This window comes from Serinus canaria, chromosome W (assembly GCF_022539315.1).
Source record: "Serinus canaria isolate serCan28SL12 chromosome W, serCan2020, whole genome shotgun sequence".
Taxonomy (NCBI): Eukaryota; Metazoa; Chordata; class Aves; order Passeriformes; family Fringillidae; genus Serinus; species Serinus canaria.
Window position 1 is genome coordinate 15,656,180 of NC_066342.1, and position 19,864 is coordinate 15,676,043.

The 19,864-nt window shown below is 42.5% G+C and overlaps 2 protein-coding genes across 4 annotated transcripts in view; one reads left to right on the forward strand and one right to left on the reverse strand.

The window, feature by feature from the left end:
• LOC127060968 (uncharacterized) overlaps nt 1-19,864 on the reverse strand; it is a 1,003,595-nt gene that overhangs the window by 237,828 nt on the left and 745,903 nt on the right. The window lies entirely within an intron of this gene.
• LOC103824743 (ras GTPase-activating protein 1-like) overlaps nt 1-19,864 on the forward strand; it is a 129,483-nt gene that overhangs the window by 21,372 nt on the left and 88,247 nt on the right. For both annotated transcript variants that reach the window (XR_007780316.1, XM_050986341.1), the window contains exons 2-4: nt 2,107-2,256; nt 5,748-5,883; nt 6,735-6,805. Coding sequence is in view for 1 of the 2 variants with exons in the window: in XM_050986341.1 (XP_050842298.1) it covers nt 2,107-2,256; nt 5,748-5,883; nt 6,735-6,805 (357 nt within the window). In the remaining variant the exon portion in view is untranslated. The remainder of the gene's footprint in view (nt 1-2,106; nt 2,257-5,747; nt 5,884-6,734; nt 6,806-19,864) is intronic.

Sequence of the window (19,864 nt, forward strand, 5' to 3'; positions counted from 1 at the left end):
ACGCTGGTCTGCTTGTGAGTGATTAACTGTGCATTGCTTTGTGGGGGTTTTTTTCTGTTTCCACCAGCCCCTTCTTATTTTTCCTTCACTTATTAAACTTTTTTTCAACACATGAATTTTCTTGCTTTTGTTCTTCCTATTCTCTACCCTGTTCTGTTGGGAGAGTGAGCAAGCAGCTGTATGTGTGGATAGATGCTGGCTGGGGTCAACCCACCACAGACACGATCTTTCTAACCTTGCCTCAAGTGCAATACAGTGTACAGACAGAACAATTCTTTCACTGGTTTAACTTGTTTTAATCAGGATGGGGAGATGCAAAGGAGAGCGCTGTACTGACAAGACTGCAGCTTTGCCAATGAAAGCAGTGTTGGCACTGGTACTACTTCTGCTGTTATATGTAATCTGTATCATTTATTTATTTGACTTTCATTCTGATGGAAGTGAAAGTTTGCTTTGAGAATTTATTTTATAGAAAAAATGGTTTTTGCAAGATTTTTATTACCAGCTAAGCTGTTTTGTTGGGTCTTTTTACTCTAAACTGCAATTTTTTTTTCTTGTGTATTTAAAGCTGGAAGATTACTTTCATATCACTTCTAAAATACTTTTCTTGCAACTCCTGCAAAATGTTCAAATTGGTAGAATTACTAGGTGAATGGTCTGAAATAGCTGATAATTTAAATAGTATAAAACATTACCTTTATAAAAGTTTTCATTTTTAAAAGGTTTTGAGAGCAGCACTTGTCTTTGCTTCGATTGCTTCCTCCACTGCTGCTTCCCCCCATTTGATTGCTTGGGGTAGAAAGAGGTCAAAAGTGAGGAAAGGGTAAGGAGCGTTTTAATGAGTTTAGCTTTCAACTTAAACTGTTATTTTGTCATATTATGAAGTCCGTGAGTTGCCATGCATTTGTATTTGCTCTTAATAGGCTGCATGTTGTGCTTGGGGAAGACATTTTGGCTGAAATATACTCTGATGTGAATGTTGTCTTTTTTTAGGTGCAGATTTTGATATTATGATCTGTGTTTGTTGTTTGAGAAACAGGTTGTATTGTAGCCTGAATAGAAGCCTGAGTAAGCTTAAAATACAGCAGATCAGTTACCTCTGGTACTACTTATTTACTGAAAGTGAACAAATTGGGGAATAAAAAAAGGTGGCTATAAAGAGCCTTTCCCCCCTTTAGATGGTTCAGAGTGCTTTTCTCCAGTGTGAGTTATTTGGGGAAACAGGTTATCTGAACCTGTGAAGCTTTCCAAATTCTGTGTGTTGGTGTCTTGGTTTGAAAAGACAGGTGTGTGCTAAGAAAGGCAAGGAGCCTCCCCTAAAACGGAAAATCTAAACCCCCTCCCTCTGAACTGGTATAAATTTGAAATTAAGGGGAGCTCTCAGGCAAAGATATGGGAGCAGGAATAACAGTTCTTTATTAGGGAAGAAAATAAAAATAAAATAAACAATGCAGTAAAACAAAATAACACTGACAGAGTCAGAATACAACCTGACACCCTGTGGGTCAGAGTGTTGGTAGCAGTCCAATTGGAATGGCAGCTGCAGTCCTCCTGGAGTGTCAGGTGTGGTTCTATTGGAGTAGGGATCCTGTAGAAGGGTGTAGTCTTCCTCTGAAGATCCAGTGGAAGAGGCAGCTGTTCCTCTGGGAATCCAGTGGAAAGGCTGTGCTGGTGTCCCAAAAAATCTCACATTATATCCAGTTAGGAAGGCTTGGCTCCTCCCTCTGGGCAGAGCATCTCACAATGGGATGCTGTAATTTTATCACTCATGCAGTGACATTCAATGGCCCATTAACAGCAGATGTCTCCCTGGAGGGAGGGTTGGTTTGTGGAAGAGATTAAGAAAACTGCCCAATTAACAGAAGATAAGAGCCAAACCTCTAACAGATGGCAAATAGAATACACATTGCCTTGCAATCTAGGACAGTTGGGAATAAGTAATTGGAGAGAGGTTGCACATGTAAACATCTGATAACTTTATTTGAAAAAAAAGTTTGGAATTTTATCAGTTTCAACTGTGATCTTTCATTAGTTTCATAGCTCTATTCTGTGAGAATAAACATAGGCCTTAACTTTTAAGGATACCCATTGTTACATGTTTTTTAGGTGGTATCATGGAAAACTCGACAGAACAATTGCAGAAGAACGTCTTTGGCAAGCGGAAAAACCTGGAAGTTACCTTATTCGAGAGAGTGATCGGAGACCGGGTTCATTTGTGCTTTCATTCCTTAGTAAAACTAGTGTCAATCATTTTAGGTGAGAAGTAAATGTTTTCTTTTAAAACACCGTAACTTATTTATTTGTGGATTTAGAATGTAGTACAGTATTGAAAACAATTGTATTATAAATTGAATATTCTTTACTTTTCTTTTTATCCATGTATGGTATAGCTCTTTGCTTGTGTTTAATTGTTTTAAACCATGCTACAAAAATTCCTTTACAGGCTGAAGAATGAAAATGTGAGGAAACCAGCATTATCAGGATAGAAAAGCTTGTCTAAAGTTGTTATGACTAAATTTACAGTAACATGCAGGCTTCTTAGTAGTAATCAGATTGTTTGAATTCTATTCCTCAGATACTGCAGCTTAAAAAACATATTTGAATGTCAAAGTCATAGCAAATCTGTGTTTATAAGATAGCTATAAATGAGAAACAAAGAGGTAATGTGTTTAAAAATATGAGGATTTGCTAAAATCAGCTTTCAGTCTATGTTAGAATTAGTTGTTCTAAATACAAGTATCCCTTTATCTGAAATTGTAACTGTGGTTATTTTACCATTAGCAAGTTATAGACATTAATTTAGTCTTATTTAGTGTAAATCAGATGTTCTGGGAAACACTTGAATGTTAGTCAGCATGTAGTGTGCTGCAGTGTAATGTTCATCTTCACAAAATACAATACCAAGTGCATCTTCAGCACTAGAAGAAACCTTTGTCAGCTATCTAGATAACAAGAAATAAACAGAAAGCAAGTTTTCTTGCAGAGCAAACAAATAGCATGCACGTGTTTGCATCATGTCTGAGCTAACAATTCATGCTTCTCAGCTATACTGATTCTTGTTAGGAAACTGATTACTATGTAGCAGTAGTAGAAAATGAAGTTAATACTTGTTTTTTTAAGTTTAAGTGTTCAAGAGTCTCATTTTTAATAACTTCTGCCTATTATAGCCAATATCAGGTGTTGAATGTTGGTTTCTGTCCACCATAAAATTGTTTCTGGCATCTCAGAAAATGGGAAACCATTAAATGCTACTTTCTAAGAAAGGAATCCTTATAATATTTTCAAATCTTAAATAATCTTTTCTTCTTGGATCCATTAAATATGTGAACTATCTGAAGGAAACTAATTTGTCTGCTGATACTGGTATTCATAGAGCAGACCTGCTTTTGATTTCACTTGTTGACTGCAGAGTTTATATGTTTTTTGTTTTAGAAGGGCAGATGCCACACTCAAACATTTGTCCAGCCTCAAGATTGACAGTCTTGAAGTTAATTCAGCCAAATATAGGGATGTGCCCCCTGGGTCCCATAGACTGGAAGTGTCACTTCCACCAAAGCTTGGTTTCTGCCAAAAATTGGTGAAATTTTCATTGCTTGACAATCTCCCTGTTATTTGTTTCCTAAAAGTGATATTTCTCAGATTAAACTTTCCTTATATATTTCTGTTTGACTAAAATACCAATATTGTAGTTGAAAATTCCCCCTCCCCCCAAGTTGTATATGGCATATGTTCATGCAGCATATGATTGACAGATAGCGTATGAGTCCATCAAAACTAAATTCTATTTGGCTGTGTAGTAGTATATTTTTTTTTGGTGAGTTGCTGAGTGATATAAAATATTGGGAAGGAAAATATTTATATTTTCATCTTGCCCTTCAGAATTTTCTGTAATTGAATGGAGGTTAGCACATGTGATGTATCTACAAAAATGGCCAGAAAGAGGATTTGGAGAACTACAGGCCTGTCAGCTTGACCTTGGTGCCAGGAAGATTATGGAGCAGATCCTCTTGGGTGCCATCACACGGCACATGCAGAAAAAAGAGGTGATCAGGCCCAGCCAGGATGGGTTTATAAAAGGCAGGTCCTGCTTGGATAAACTGATCTCCTTGTATGACAAGGGGTGACCTACTTAGTGGATGAGGGAAGGTCTGTGCATGTTGTCTAACTAGACTTCAAGTCCAGTAAAGCCTTTGGCAGAGTTTTCCACAGAATTCTCCTGGAGAAACTGGCTGCTCATGGCTTGGATGGGTGCACTGTTTGCTGGGTAAAAAACTGGCTGGATGGCTGGGAGCAGAGAGGTGGTGAATGGAGTTAAATCCAGTTGGTGGCCAGTCACCAGTGGTGTTCCCCAGGGCTCAGTACTGGAGCAAGCCTGTTTAATATCTTCATTGATGACCTGGAGGAGCAGATCGAATGCACCCTCAGTAAGTTCACAGATGATACTGAGTTGGGTGGGAGTGTTGATGGGCTGGAAGGCTCTGCAGAGGAATCTGGACAGGCCGGATTGATGGGCTGAGGCCAGTTGTAGGAAGTTCAACAAGGCCAAGTGCTGGGTCCTGCACTTGGCTTATGATAATCCCATGCAACACTACAGGCTGGGGGAAGAGGGGCTGGAAAGCTGCCCAGTGAAAAAGGACCTGGAGGTGCTGGTCAACAGCCAGCTGAACATGAGCCGGTGTGTGCTCAGGTGGGCAAGAAGGCCAATGACATCCTGGCCTGTATCAGGAGTAATGTGGCAAGCAGGACTAAGGAAGTGATTGTCCCTTTTTACTAAACACTGGTGAGGTTGCACCTCGAATACTGTGTCCAGTTCAGGGCCTCTCACTGTAAGAAAGATATTGAGGTGCTGGAGTGTTTCCAAAGAAGGGCAATGAAGTTGGGGAAGGGTCTGAAACACAAGTCTTATGGGGAGCAGCTGAGGGAGCTGGGGTTGTTTAGCCTGGATCAAAGGAGGCTCACGGAAGACAATTGCTCTCTAGAATTACCAGAAAGGAGGTTGTAACCAGGTGGGTGATGGTCTGTCTTTCCCAAGTAGCAAGTAATAGGATGAGGGGAAGAGGCCTCAAGATGTAACATGGGAGGTTTAGACTGGATATAAGGAAATAGTTCTTCACCGAAAGGGAAGCATTGGAACAGGCTCCCTAGGGAAGTGGTGGAGTCACCATCCCTGGAATTATTTAAAAGATGTGTAGATGTTGTGCTTTAGGGGCATGGTTTAGTGGTGGATTTGGCAGTGCTGGGTTAATGTTTAAGTCCCATTATCTTAAAAACCCCCATGGTATTAAAGGTTTTTTTCCAACCTGATTCTATGATCCTAAAAATTATTGTTTTGACACTGCAACACAGAGTTCTGGTGGAAAGTATGACATTTTTCCCATTTACTACATAATTTATTGGAAACTGTTTTTAGCATTCTGCAAGGTTCATAAAACTGATAATTTCACATTTTTTTACCAAAAAAATGATAGTTTTTAAGTAGATCAAATGTCTTGTTCAATTTTTTTCTTTTGTGTAACTAAAGGAATAGTTAAATCCCTCTGTCACTATTTTCTCCCTTCTCAAAGTTGCTTTTCCAGGTAGCTCTTAACATTTTTAGTGAGTTTGTAATATTGTATTTTGAACATAGACAGCCTGCTTTAACAACTCCGCGTCATCCTCATTTCCTTTTAAAAAAATTCCAAACCCAAACCACCTCAACAGTTTGTAGCAAAAGTTCTTCTGTCAACCTTCCTTTTCTTTATTAACAGGATTATTGCCATGTGTGGAGATTATTACATTGGTGGACGTCGCTTTGCTTCACTCTCAGACCTTATTGGGTATTACAGTCATGTGTCTTGTTTGCTGAAGGGGGAAAAACTATTCTTTCCAGTAGCACCTCCAGAGGCAAGTAGTAATATTTTAAAATGTAATTTGCTTAAATATTAATATCATTAATCTTGCATTTGATATTCATAGTTTTCTATTAAAAAAACCTTGTAGATGGCTTCCCCTAGTTCTAGACCTATCTCAGCATATGGTGAAGTATAATGAATATATAAACAAGGTTTTACTGATAGAAACTAATGATAAAAAAATTGTTTTTTAATAAAAATCTGTAATGAGAAGGCTAGATGTCCGGTATTGCAGCTATCTCCAAATGTAGTAATAACATTTTACGTAAACTGAAATAAGAAATGTGTGGGTTTTGGCTAATAAAGAGCACCATTATAATGTAGGGTTTTACACAGACTGTATAAATTATATCAAAAGAATATTACTGTTTCTAGCAAAGATTTTGAAGTACACATCCTTGAAATAACCAAGGCTCCTGAAAGCTGTTTCCTTTAAGTGACTATCCTTAAGACAATATCAGTAATTATCAGTATGAGTAATGCCTCCATCCTCCACGAATAAAGATGTTTCTGAATGTTAAATTTTCACAAATTTTCACTAAGAGGAAGTAAGTTGTAAAGTGCTCTTTCATGGGAAGTACATTGTTGGTAATTTGATTTTTGGAGATAACATGAATGATAATGTTACAGGCTAGAACCAAAATGAAGGCTTATGTAGATAACTTTAGGAATTGAGCATTTCCTGCTCTTACAAATTTGACCCTTTAAAACTTAAAACTAGCAAAGGGCTGCAAATTACTATTACCAGTCTTTTTCCTCAGAATAGCATAATGTTGGGGAGAGGAAGCTACACTAGAATGAAAGGGAAAATTAATATCTTTGAACTCTTCTCTAAAACTGTAGCCTGTGGAAGATAGAAGGAGAGTTCGAGCAATTCTACCTTACACCAAAGTGCCAGAAACTGATGAAATAAGGTATGTTTTAATAATAGGTAGAAGCACATGTGAAATTCTTGGAGTATTTACAAAACCTAATGATTTCAGTATATGTTCACTATGCAAATACTTTCTAATTGCATCTTAGACTTAATGCTCTGAGAGGTTAAAGGTATAATGCCTGCCTTTTTTTTTTTTTCCACTACATATATTATGTGGAAAAGATGCAAAACCAACAGTCCTATATCTAATGGAAGAACATATACTAGTTGCTTGGAATTAATACTGCTTTCCTGAGATATCAGTTTTCTTTCAGATGAAAAACAAAAAGCCAGATTTGAAAGATGTTTTGAAGTAATTTCTGGTGAGACTGTCTTGGTTTCACAAGTTGATAGAACATGCTGATGTAATTTGGAATAAGGTTCTTGATAGGACTATTAACCTAAGATTATAGAGAAAAAGTATATGACAGCTTTTGTCGTGGTTTGAGAGGAAATGAGGTTTTTTTTGGGATAGTGTGGTCACGCCAATCGGTGTTCAGATTTTAATATTGGCACCTGGTTTGTCCACTGAGGGCATGGATACGCCTCTGAGAACACAAGGGGTTAAAAGCTGTGAACTCACAGGAGAAACTCCCTTTTAGGTTCCAGTCTTGGAAGAGAGCAGACCCTCCCCTGCCCGGCTCCAAGCTGGGTGGGGGGCGGGGGGGGGGGGAGGGGAGCTATGCAGCTGGAGAGAAGTAAGCCAAGCCTGGGCCGAAGGGTGGAGAAGCATTGCGAGGGCTTCGGGCAGCCATCCCCCATTTCCCCCCCCTGCCCAGAGGGAGAGAGAGAGAGAAAGCAGCCTGTGCCTGTGATAGCGGGGCTGGCGTGAAGGAGAAGGGGGGGGTGCCCAGCAGGGCAGCCAGCCGTGGGAGTTCATGAACCAAACCGGCAGAGCCTGAGACTTTTAACCCTTCTTGAGATGACAGAAACCTTGCAAATGCTGATTCTTCCTGAAGTTGATGAGATAGAGTGAGATAGCAAGAAACGGGCAAGTTAAAGACATTGAGAGAAGTTGAGAAGAATCCTTGGTAAGAAGAGATGATGGAGTGACCTTTGGCTGGACTTTTTCTTGAAATCGCCATGGCAGAACCCTTGAGTTCCTGTGACACAAAGACTGCATTCTAGGGGGAGGCAATGGCTCAGAGCCAGGAGAGTGCGGTGATGTGAAAGTGTGTAAACAAAGACGACGGGTGAGGAGGGTGGTGGTGCCCTCCGTCTTCAAAGAAGAAGAAGAGGAAGATGATCTCTGTTCAAGAGACCCCTCAGCTCCAGGGGGTGAAATTTGGGGGAGACAGGTGTCCCAAAAAGAAAGAGACTGTGCTCTTTTTAGAACTGGATAAAGCATCCTTAAAGGGAAAAAACCCTAGAAGCAGCTCTGGTCCATGTGCAGTGGTGAGAGCACTAGACATAGAAAAAAGAAGTCACGATGGCAAATGTTCTCTGGGCGGTGCCACACGTGACACGGAAACACGAGAAGTTTTGACTGTTTCCTGGAAAAGTCTGTGGTGCAAGAGAGACTCCTCTCTTCTCGAAGAATTGAGAATTGATTATCTAAAGGGTGGTGATAGACTGAGAGCGAGTGATCTAAAAGGTAGTAACGGAATTAGAAGTTTAGTGGGGGGAGGAGGAGGAAATTTAGAAAGTTTTCATTCTGTGTTCTGTGTGTTTTTCCTTGTAGTTTTAAGTTAATAAAGTTTTTTTCTTTCAGTCTTAAGTTAGAGCCTGCTCTGCTGTCTCTGATCACATCTCACAGTAGATACCAAAGAAAGAAGTATTCTCATGGGGGCACTGGCATTGCGCCAAGCTCAAACCGTGACAGCTTTATATCCTCATCAGGGTGAAAATTTATCCAGTCCATTCTGATCTCTATAAAAAAACACTTTGAGGATATTTATCTTTGAGAAGACCTTCTTCTAAGCATACAATAAGGTAGTAAGACAGGAGGGAACTCCTTCATTGTATATTGAAAGTAGGGCTTCTTCCTATTCTTATGCATAATAGGGTCCATCAAGTCCAGTAAATGCCTAATTGCACCTACCAACTTAAGAGGAAAAAGTATTTCATTGCTCTGCTATGGTAACAGGAATTACAGAAAATTGTAAAGTTCTATGTGTCTGGCTGGGTTTCTGAGATCTGCATGGTAAAATAGTCTGTTCGTAGTAAAACTGGTACAAAGCACACTGTTTTAGGTCAAATTAATATATTATACTCGTGTGATGTACTCTTGAAGATGTTATGTATTTCAGGGAATCTTGACTTAATTTTAATGTAATAATTAATATTTAGAAAGCTTGAAGCATTTCAAGCAATAATAACTGATATAGGATGGCTTTGCTGTCTATTGTACATTGTTAAGATTTAGGTTTGTTAGTAGCTGAAGTAATTCTAAGTATTTCCATTAGGCTTTTTTTATTCTTGGTTTTTACTTTGTGCTCAAGTTAATGCATTTTTTGTTACTCTGTCACAGATGAATTATTAAAAGTACTTGCCATTGTGGGGTTAACTAAAAGGGTTTTATTAATGATTAAACAATTATTAAATGGTAATTAATACTGTTCACTCAGAGTGGGTGCATCTATCACACCCTCTCAAGAGGTGTTCAGTAGAAAATTGCTACCTAGTTTTGGTAGTTGATGAACCTCAGTACTGTGTAGCTATTGCCTGTATCCCTGATACATCATTTGACTTGATTGAGAAGTCCCCCTGTGCTCCAGTGAAAGGTTTTCATATGACCCGATGTTATGGTTTAACCCTGGCCAGCAACTAAGCACCAACAGACACTAGGGCAATAATTTTCATGGATGGATGCCTTTTCGCTACTGTTTTTTCTTGCACTTCTTGTACTTGAGCTTCTAGTCTCCATGTAGGTTCACCATCCTGCTTCCTTATGTCCTCCCCCTGGTCATGGCAGATAGAACCACAAGGTGGCATGTGGTGTGTGTCACTGATAAACCTCTCCCTGAATACAAAAAGGTTGACTCTTAATAGCCAAGATGTTGGTCACTATGGGTGAGGAAGACTTATACTTCTTTAATTGATGAGAAAATTGTTGGAACAATTTCTCCACGGCCGAGATCTAGGGAGGAAGTGAGATTCTCTTTGAATTCTCAAGTTGGCTGGCCAATCCAATCAGAGTTGGTGCTTTTGTGTCTCTCCAGCTCATTGCTGCCAGGCTGTTGGTGTATAGTGTTGGTGCACTTCATACAAACTTTCACCATGTGGGCCATGTGCATGGGATTTTACATAGCTCATATGATACCTGGTTGTCATATACCTCCACCACAGTTAATTCCCTCAGATACTAGATACCTCCCCCAGTGGTGGTCCCCTTGCTTTGGGAATTTGTAGGTCCTTCCTCGATGAAATATCTGTCCACACTCGATGAAAGCTGCCTCCAAAGATTCTTGCCCCTTTTACAATCCTTTTGTCAGTGACCTTATTCCTAACAAGGGATCCTGTTGGCAATGGAGAGACTGACTCGGTATCAGAATCTGATTTTACTGTGGGATACAAACACTTATATACTATTTCAGGGAGACTAATAATGTGTACTACAATGATTAGGTTAAAATCACATACACAAACTTATGCATATAACATCTCTTGCTTGCAGAGTTCAGTGGGATTTTCTTTTTCCGGTAAACCCGTTTGATTTAATCTTCTTGCAATCTAGGTCTAATTTTCAAAGTTCCGTTTGCATTTGCCAAGGCATCCTGTTATCAAATCTCTTATGTTAACCAGGTCCAAAGTCCATACTCTGTCTTGTGTCCTTCAACATTCCAACAGGATCCCAGCTGCTAGGTTTCCTTACCCTCTAATTCCTGATGTTTGGCTCCAATATCCCAGCATCAGAATAACTAGCTGACAATTTGTTCATCTGATTGATGGCTTCACATCTCTCACTGCTTGCTTAGGGATAGGGATTGTATGTTTTCTGTCTCATTTATGATTTCATTCTTTCCTCTCCTGTTCTTGTGACTGCTCTGCTGCTGCCTCTTAGGAGAAGCTTCTTCATCCCTTACTGAATGAGTTGACTTCCACTTTCATTGTTTCTTTTTAATTATAGAGGTGACTGATATAGTTGACGGCTGGGTCTCTGATTAAGTCACAGTGTTGTGAGAAATGATCCTCACTTTTAAAATTTTAAAAAGGTTTATTAAACCTCAACAAAAAATACAACAAAGGATGGAATAAGGAAAAATTACAGCACTGGGAGCCCCCGTGATTATCAGCCATGTGCTCATCTATAAAATGGATGTTCTGCCTTTTGTACCCTTAGCCCCTCCTAAAGTTTTGTCAGTCAACTCTTTTTCTGCCGTCCATTGGTGGAGATTACTTTTTTTACATCTTGATTGGAGGTCAGGTGTTGTTACGCCACACCTCCTGGTAACAAGCTGGCCCTCTTTAAATGCCTTGACTACTGAGGCTATTAAAAGGGGGAGGGGAAAGAGGACTATGGGAGGACACATTACAATAACATCACTATACATCTTAACATACACATAACATTCATCCCTTAATTGTGAGAGCCAACTATTTTATTACTCATCTATAGCAGTGTCATTTGGTACGTTTTCAGATCCAGAAGACCCTTTCCTTGAGGGTGCTGAACAATTTTAAACAGTGTTGGTTGGTGCAGTCCAGGCCCCAGTAGAGTGTGATAAGTTGTGCCTCTTTGGAATATCTTTTTTCAAACATTCATCAGGATTTGTGAGTGAAGTCTTTGACCACTGGAGGTGACAGCCTTTCTAGATACCTGCCCATATTTTCCTACATGCCTCGTGTCCTGGGTAACCCAAAATGTTATTGTTTTCTATATCTATCAGTGCCCAAAAAATGTTAGTCTCCTTAAGGCCTGACAGCACAGCCAGAAACAGAATCGTGAGGCCAGGGGGTTTGCCAGGGCCATTTAAAAAAGTCAGAGTTGCTCAGGCAGAGCTCCTTCTTGCCTTTTGGCTCTACTCACAACAGTAGCAACTTGAAAAGCTGTATTTCACAATCAAAAACTGTTTCAGAGTGAAATTTGCAACACCTATTGGCCGTGTGAAACTGGAGCTCAGCTGGACTTGGGCCACCACTCATCTGTGCTTGAGAGTCCATTTTCTTCTCCTCCTCCCCTTCAGAACAGGATCCAAGACAGCAGCACCAAAACTGGCACAGTCCAGTGGGTAGCAGGACGTGGCAGCAAGTAGCAGTACTGACCTCACACACGCCAGCTATTCCCATCTGCCACTAGAGCTGCTCTGTAAGCTCCTACATTCCAATTTTTTTGTTCCAGGGGGAAGGTTGAGCCAAACAGGTTTTTTGCACCATCTTTTCCCTTTGCCTCCCAAAACATGGTTACTTGCGGAGGGCGCCATCTTAGGGAAGGGGTTACTCTGCCATTTTGAGTTTCTCTTTGTTCCTGAGGTATCTGCAAGATTTCAGAAACTTTGTAACTAGTACCTATTACTGTTATTTTTTTAGCTGTTCCTATTTGGGTTTTAGTAAACTGCTATTTTTTCACTTATATCTACTCGTATTCATTTCTCCTTATTAGTGGGAAGGGATTGGTTGAAACTGTAAGGGGACGTGTCCTAGGGTGTCTTTATGATACTGAATTGTATCCCCATCTGTTTAGCCCAGAAATAAGTTTTGCACCATTAAGACTGGTTCTGGGGGGAAGGGGCGGGGGGCGGGGGGGGAGCGAAGGAGTGTGCAGCTTATTTTCGGGAACTTCACTAAGTCCTCCGCATCATTCCTCTGGACTGTGCTGTCTGCAGAATGGACAGATGGCGGAAGAGATCTTTGCTTTGGTTTTAGTTAGTTTTTAGCTAGTTGAGGCAGAGAAGTTCTCTGGACTGTGGTTTTTCTTTTTCTTGGAACTGTTTGAACCTGCTCTGGACTGAAAACCCAGAAGAGCACCAGAAGGTCACACCTGTGGCCCATCGGGCCTGACCTGGGCCACGGCATTTCCAGCACTGGAGGGACTGATAACAGGCTGAGTGAGCTAAGCTACAGCCCATGAAGGGGACTTTCTGAGTATGCCATCTCTTCTGAGCAGCACAAGGTTTTATTGTTTAATATTTTTCGTATTTTGTGCTGGTGAATGCTTTGCCTGTTAAATAAACAGGGTTTTTTCCACTTTTCTCCAAGGAAATCTTTTCCTGAATCAGTTAGGGGAGGGGCCACTTGAATCTGCTTTCTAGAGGAACCCCTTTGCAGGTTTTCTTCCAAATTTGCCATAAACCAGGACAGGAGGTAACTAATTTTAGAGTGTCTAACTCTTAAATTGTCTTAAACCAAGACACCTTTGCCACCCATAACCACATTGCCATGGCATTGGGCGATATTCCTAAATGGCTTGTTAACCTTGGAAAAAGCCCAAACAATTTTCTAAGAAATACGAAAAGGAGTATTTTCATTACCCAGGAATGTTTAAGATACTGAATAGTTGTTATAACAAGGGAGAAAACATCACATAAGAAGGTGGTGAAGGTGCCATTCTCTATTTCTGCCACGACAGTCCTCTTGGAGGAAGTGTCTTTGTTATTTGTCTTGCTGAGATAGTTCCTGAAGTACAATAATGGAATCAGTACAGAGCGCAAATAGCAGATAAAGCTCAAGGCTAGTGTTTTAGTAATAAATATCCCAGCACCACTGTCCTAGGTTACAATATTAAGATATATTCTATTCCCATCCTCAAGAGCTGTTGAAACCAGGAGGGGCATTGTTTTTTCCTTATCTCCTGTTAATGGGCCCATCAATGCCTTTCCACATGACTCAGAGATAACTCCCTCCAGGAGCCATTTCTGTTTAATGGACCTAACACATGAGTTATAGAATGATAACAGCCCATTGTGAGATGCTGCGCCCAGAGGGGAGGAGCTAAGCATCCCCACCTGGATATAATCTGGGATTTGGGACAGAACAGTCAGTCTTTGCACTGGATTCCCAGAGGAATGGCCATCTTTTCCACTGGATCTTCAGAGGAAGGCTACACGCTTTCTACAGGATCACTGCTCCAACAGAATCACATTTGCCATTCCAGGAGGACTGCAGCCACCAATCCAACTGGAGTGCTACCAACCCCCCGACCAACAGGGTGTCAGGTTGTATTTTGACTTTGTCAGTGGTTTTTCTTTTGTATTATTGCATGTATTTTGGTCTTCTTTTCCCTTTTCCTAATAAATTGTATTTCTGACTTGGAGTCTCTCACTGGTTTTGCTTTCAAACCAGAACATAATTTTGGCGTCCAACGTAGAGCACGCACGGTACTGAGAAAAATCAGAATTACAATTTTGTATTGTAGAAGCCACCTATTCGCTATGATGCTCAACATGCTTATATGGGTCTTATACCTAGCTCTCTATATTTTTCTGGACACGGAGCATTATCTGCTGATTATAATGATCCTGTGTAAACCAGGGTATGGTGTCACCGACATGTTTTATGAAAAATCCTTTCCTTAGGATTTTTCCCTCCTGAGACGCTGAGAGGCCTCAGGAACAAACTGTAAACAATTCTTATCTGCTGCTGTGGAATGCAACAGGGGGAATCTATGATTGGTCTCATCAGGCTGTTTCCAATTATGGGCCAATCACAGTTCACCTGGCCGGACTGTCTCGGTGAGAGACAAGACTTTGTTTTGATTCCTTTGCTATTCTTAGCTTAGCCTTCTAGTGAAATCCTTTCTTCTATTCTTTTAGTATAGTTTTAATATATTATCTATCATATAATAATAAATCAAGCCTTCTGAAACATGGAGTCAACTTTCTCGTCTCTTCCCTCATCCTGGGACCCTTGTGGAAAATACCACAGTATGGTATAAAAATTGCTTTTGTGATCTGTTATGTCTATTGCATGATAATCTTTGAGACAACAAACGTAATTTGGAATATGTACTCAATTTTGTTTGCTTGTCCTAATCTAGGCTGCTACGTCTGGGGCCTCAACAATTGCACCCAGCCCCGGGGGGAGGGGTGAAGAATTATTTATTCCAGCCTTTCAGGCTTGACACAGCAGTTTTTGAAAATGTGTTGAGTTCTCTCTGGATGCCAAGGACAGCATAATGTTGTTGTTAGTTCTGCTTTGTCTTCTCTGCACAGCCTGCAACATGTTTAGAAACAAAGCAGTACATGGTATGGTGCAGTGTTTTCTTGAGGAAGATGAAAGGAGAAGCAAAGCAACAGTGTCCGTGTCTCACAGGATGCCACAGAGGAGAAAAGAACCAAACGCCAAACAACAGCATCCATGTCTATGCAGACTACCACAGAGGAGGAAGGAACCAAAAGCAAAGCAAGAGTGTCTCCGTCTACACAGACTGTCACAGAGGAGGAAGAAACCAAAAGCCCCGTCTGCATCTCCACACAGACCGTCACCGAACCAGAACAGCCTGAACAAGTAGCAGTTTCCCCCATTTAGAAAAAGAAATCAAAGAGCAAATCAGTCTGCATAGTGACTGATGAGGATGAGGCAGGACCTTTGCACCCAGCAGAAGAGACAGAGCCAGAAATCATCACTCGCTCTATCCCTGGGTAAGCTGTGTGACCTGAGGAGGGAATTCACCTGCCAAACAAACGATTCCATCCTGACCTGGCTGCTCCGCATCTGGGATGCTGCAGCCAATGACACCATTCTGGATGGAAGTGAGGCCAGGCAACTGGGATTGCTTTCCCTGGATTTGGTCGTTGACCAGGCGATTGGGAGAACCTAAAAAACTCTCAGCCTCTGGCGGCGACTGCTGACGAGTGTGAGGGACAAGATACCTTTGTAAAGAAGACCTCCAGGTGCACCAAGGAAAATGGAGCACAATGGAACAAGGTATCTGATGCCTGAGGGAATTAGCTGTGATGGAGATCATTTTCTCAGAAGACTAGAGATTTCCTAAGAGCCCAGATTGTGTCCAGTGCACATTGCAAATGTGGTTGAGATTTGCATGGCTTGGACCAGAGATGTACTCCTGCTACCTGGCACCACTACAGTGGAGGGAAGGAGAGGACAGGGTGGGCGTCTTGGCCAATAAACTAAGAATTTACGAGGACACTGTCACCACCCCATTTCGTGCCCGTGTCTCATCCATGGAAACAAGGCTGACTGAGCAAGTTCGGAGCTTGATTGAAGAGGGCCATCAAAAACTGAAAAAGGAACTTAAGGAAGAAGTCTACCACATCTTGCCAGAACCAACAAGAGTCTCTGCCATTAGGAGCCATTGTCCCCCAGCCAAGGAGAGAGGATACGCTCCATGAGGTAACTTCTGGTTTTTCCTTCAGGAGCATGGAGAAGACATGAGGCAGTGGGATGGAAAACCCACCTCCTCCTTAGCAGCCCGGGTACGTGAACTGAAAAGAGGAACACTTAACACAAGAAGCTCATCTAGAGTCAATGCTGCTCCAGTCTCTCACACACAGAATTCCAGACAATATAGGAATGATGATATGACTGATCCTCTTGAAGGAACCTCAGGAACCTATTTACAGGAAGAGAGCAACATGTGCCACGACCAGGAATAGAGGGGCCCTGCCTCTAGCCAGGTAGAGGACAGGGACAATCAAATCTATTGGACTGTGTGGATCCAATGGCCTGGCACATTTGACCCACAAAAATATGCGGCTTTGGTTGACACCAGTGCCCAATGTACCCTGATGCCATCAAGGTACGTAGAAGCAGAATCCATTTCTATTTCTGGGGTAACAGGAGGATTCCAGCAACTGACTGTATTGGAGGCCGAAGTGAGTTTAACTGGGAACGGGTGGCAGAAACACCCCATCATGACTGTCCCAGAGGCTCCATGCATCCTTGGCATAGACTATCTCAGAAATGGATGTTTTAAAGATCCAAAAGGACATTGTTGGGCTTTCAGGATAGCTGCTGTAGAGACAGAAGACATCAGAAAACTGAATACCTTGCCTGGTCTCTCAGACGACTCCTCTGCTGTGGGACTGCTGAGAGTTGAAGAACAACAGGTACCAATCGCCACAGCAACAGTACACTGTCGGCAATATCGTACCGAGAGACTCTGTGATTCCCATCCATGAGATGATTTGTAAACTGGAGAGCCAAGGGGTGGTCAGCAAGGCTTGTTTACCTTTCAACAGTCCTATATGGCCAGTGTGCAAGTCCAGTGGAGAATGGAGACTGATGATGGATTGCTGTAGCCTGAATGAGGTCACACCACCACAGAGCGCTGCCATGCCAGACATGTTGGAGCTTCAGTACGAGCTGGAGTCCAAGGCAGAAAAGTGGTATGTGACCATCAGTATTGCCAACACCTTCTTCTTCATTCCTTTGGCAGCAGAATGCAGGCCTCAGTTTGCCTTCACCTGGAACCGACTGCCCCAGGGGTGGAAGCACAGTCCCACCATCTGCCATGGACTGATCCCAACTGCTCTGGAAAAAGGTGAGGATCCTGAACATCTACAGTATATCGATGACATCATTGTATGGGGAAGCACAGCAGGGGAAGTCTTCAAAAAAGGAGAGAAGATTATCCAGATTCTGCTGAAAGCTGGTTTTGCCATTAAGCGAAGCAACGTTAAGGGACCAGCTCAAGAAATTCAGTTTCTAGGAGTCAAGTGGCAAGATGGATGGCGTCAGATCCCCACAGAGGTAATCAACAAGATCACTGCTATTTCTCCACCTACCAACAAGAAGGAAACACAAGCTTTCCTAGGTGCCATAGGCTTTTGGAGAATACACATTCCCGACTACAGCCAGATTGTGAGCCCTCTCTACCTGGTCACCTGCAAGAAAAACGATTTCCTCTGGGGCCCTGAACAGTAACAAGCCTTCAGCCAGTTCAAACAGGAGATTGCTCATGCAGTAGCCCTTGGCCCAGTCAGGACGGGACAAGAGGTGAAGAACGTGCTCTACTCTGCAGCCGGCAACCATGGTCTGTCCTGGAGCCTTTGGCAGAAGGTGCCTGGTGAGACTCGGGGTCAACCGCTGGGATTTTGGAGCCGGAGTTACAAAGACTCTGAAGCAAACTACACTCCCACAGAGAAGGAAATCTTGGCTGCCTACGAAGGAGTTCAAGCTGCCTCAGAAGTAATTGGCACCGAAACACAGCTGCTTCTGGCACCCTGGCTACCAGTGCTGGGGTGGATGTTTAAAGGCAAGGTTCCTTCCACACATCACACCACTGACACCACATGGAGCAAATGGATTGCCCTCATCACCCAGCGCACCCGTATTGTAAATCCGAATCACCCTGGCATTCTGGAAATTATAACAAACTGGCCTGAAGGGGAGACTTTTGGATTATCTTCTGAAGAAGAAGAGGAGCAGGTGGCATGTGCCGAGGAAGCCCCACCATATAATGAGCTACCAGAGACTGAATGACGATATGCCCTCTTCACTGATGGTCCCTGCTGAACTGTAGGCACTAACAGGAAATGGAAAGCTGCAGTATGGAGCCCCACACAACGAGTTGCACAGGCCACCGAGGGACAAGGTGGATCGAGTCAGGTTGCAGAGCTTAAAGCCATCCAGCTGGCTTTGGATATTGCCGAATGAGAGAAGTGGCCGAGGCTCTATCACTATACCAACTCATAGATGGTAGCTAATGCTCTGTGGGGATGGCTGGATCGCTGGAAAAAGGCCAACTGGCAGCAAAGAGGGAACTCCATCTGGGCCACTGAGATTTGTCAGGACATTGCCACCCAAGTAGAGAGGCTGACCATGAAGATTCGACAGGTGGATGCGCACGTACCCAAGAATCGGGCTAATGAGCATCACAACAATGAGCAGGTGGACTGAGCTGCCAAGGTGAAAGTATCACAGGTGGATCTAGACTGGCAGCACAAGGGAGAATCATTCCTAGGTCGTTGGGCCCATGATGCCTCTGGTCATCAGGGGAGAAATGCAACATACCAATGGGCCCATGACTGAGGGCTGGACCTTACTATGGACAACATCTCACAGGTCATCCACAACTGTGAGACCTGCGCTGCAATCAAATAAGCCAAGTGGGTGAAGCCTCTGTGGTACGGTGGGTGATGGTTGAAGTACAGGTATAGGGAAGCCTGGCAAACTGACTACATCACGCTTCCCCAAACCCGCCAAGGCAAGCGCTATGTGCTGACCATGGTGGAAGCAACCACAGGATAGTTGGAAACCTACCCTGTGCCTCATGCTACTGCCCAGAACAACATCTTTGGCCTAGAAAAGCAAGTCCTGTGGAGACATGGCACCCCTGAGAATTGAGCTGGACAACGGAACCCATTTCAAGAACGGCCTTATAAACACCTGGGCCAGAGAACATGGTATTGAATAGATATATCATATCCCTTATCGTGCACCAGCTGCCAGAAAAGTTGAACGGTGCAACGGACTACTTAAGACTACCCTAAAGGCACTTGGCGGGGGAACCTTCAGAAATTGGGAACTGAACTTAGCAAAAGCCACCTGGACGGTCAACACCCAAGGATCCATCAATCGAGCTGGTCCTGCCCAGTCTGAGCCCCTGCACACAGTGGATGGAAACAAAGATCTTGTGATACACATGAAAGGTATTTTAGGAAAGACTGTTCAGATTAATCCCACTGCAGGCAGGGGCAAACACATCCGTGGGATTGTTTTTTCTCAAGGACCTGGTTACACTTGGTGGGTAATGCAGAAGGACAGGGAAACCCATTGTGTACCACAAGGAGACCTAATTTTAAGCGAGAATTGTGTGTAAAGTTTCATTCCGTATATATATATATGTAAGAGGATATTGGTTTGGGTATAGATGGTAATAGAATAAGGGGTGGATTATGTCCTAGGTTACAATATTAAGATATATTCTATTCCCATCCTCAAGAGCTGTTGAAACCAGGAGGGGCATTGTTTTTTCCTTATCTCCTGTTAATGGGCCCATCAATGCCTTTCCACATGACTCAGAGATAACTCCCTCCAGGAGCCATTTCTGTTTAATGGACCTAACACATGAGTTATAGAATGATAACAGCCCATTGTGAGATGCTGCGCCCAGAGGGGAGGAGCTAAGCATCCCCACCTGGATATAATCTGGGATTTGGGACAGAACAGTCAGTCTTTGCACTGGATTCCCAGAGGAATGGCCATCTTTTCCACT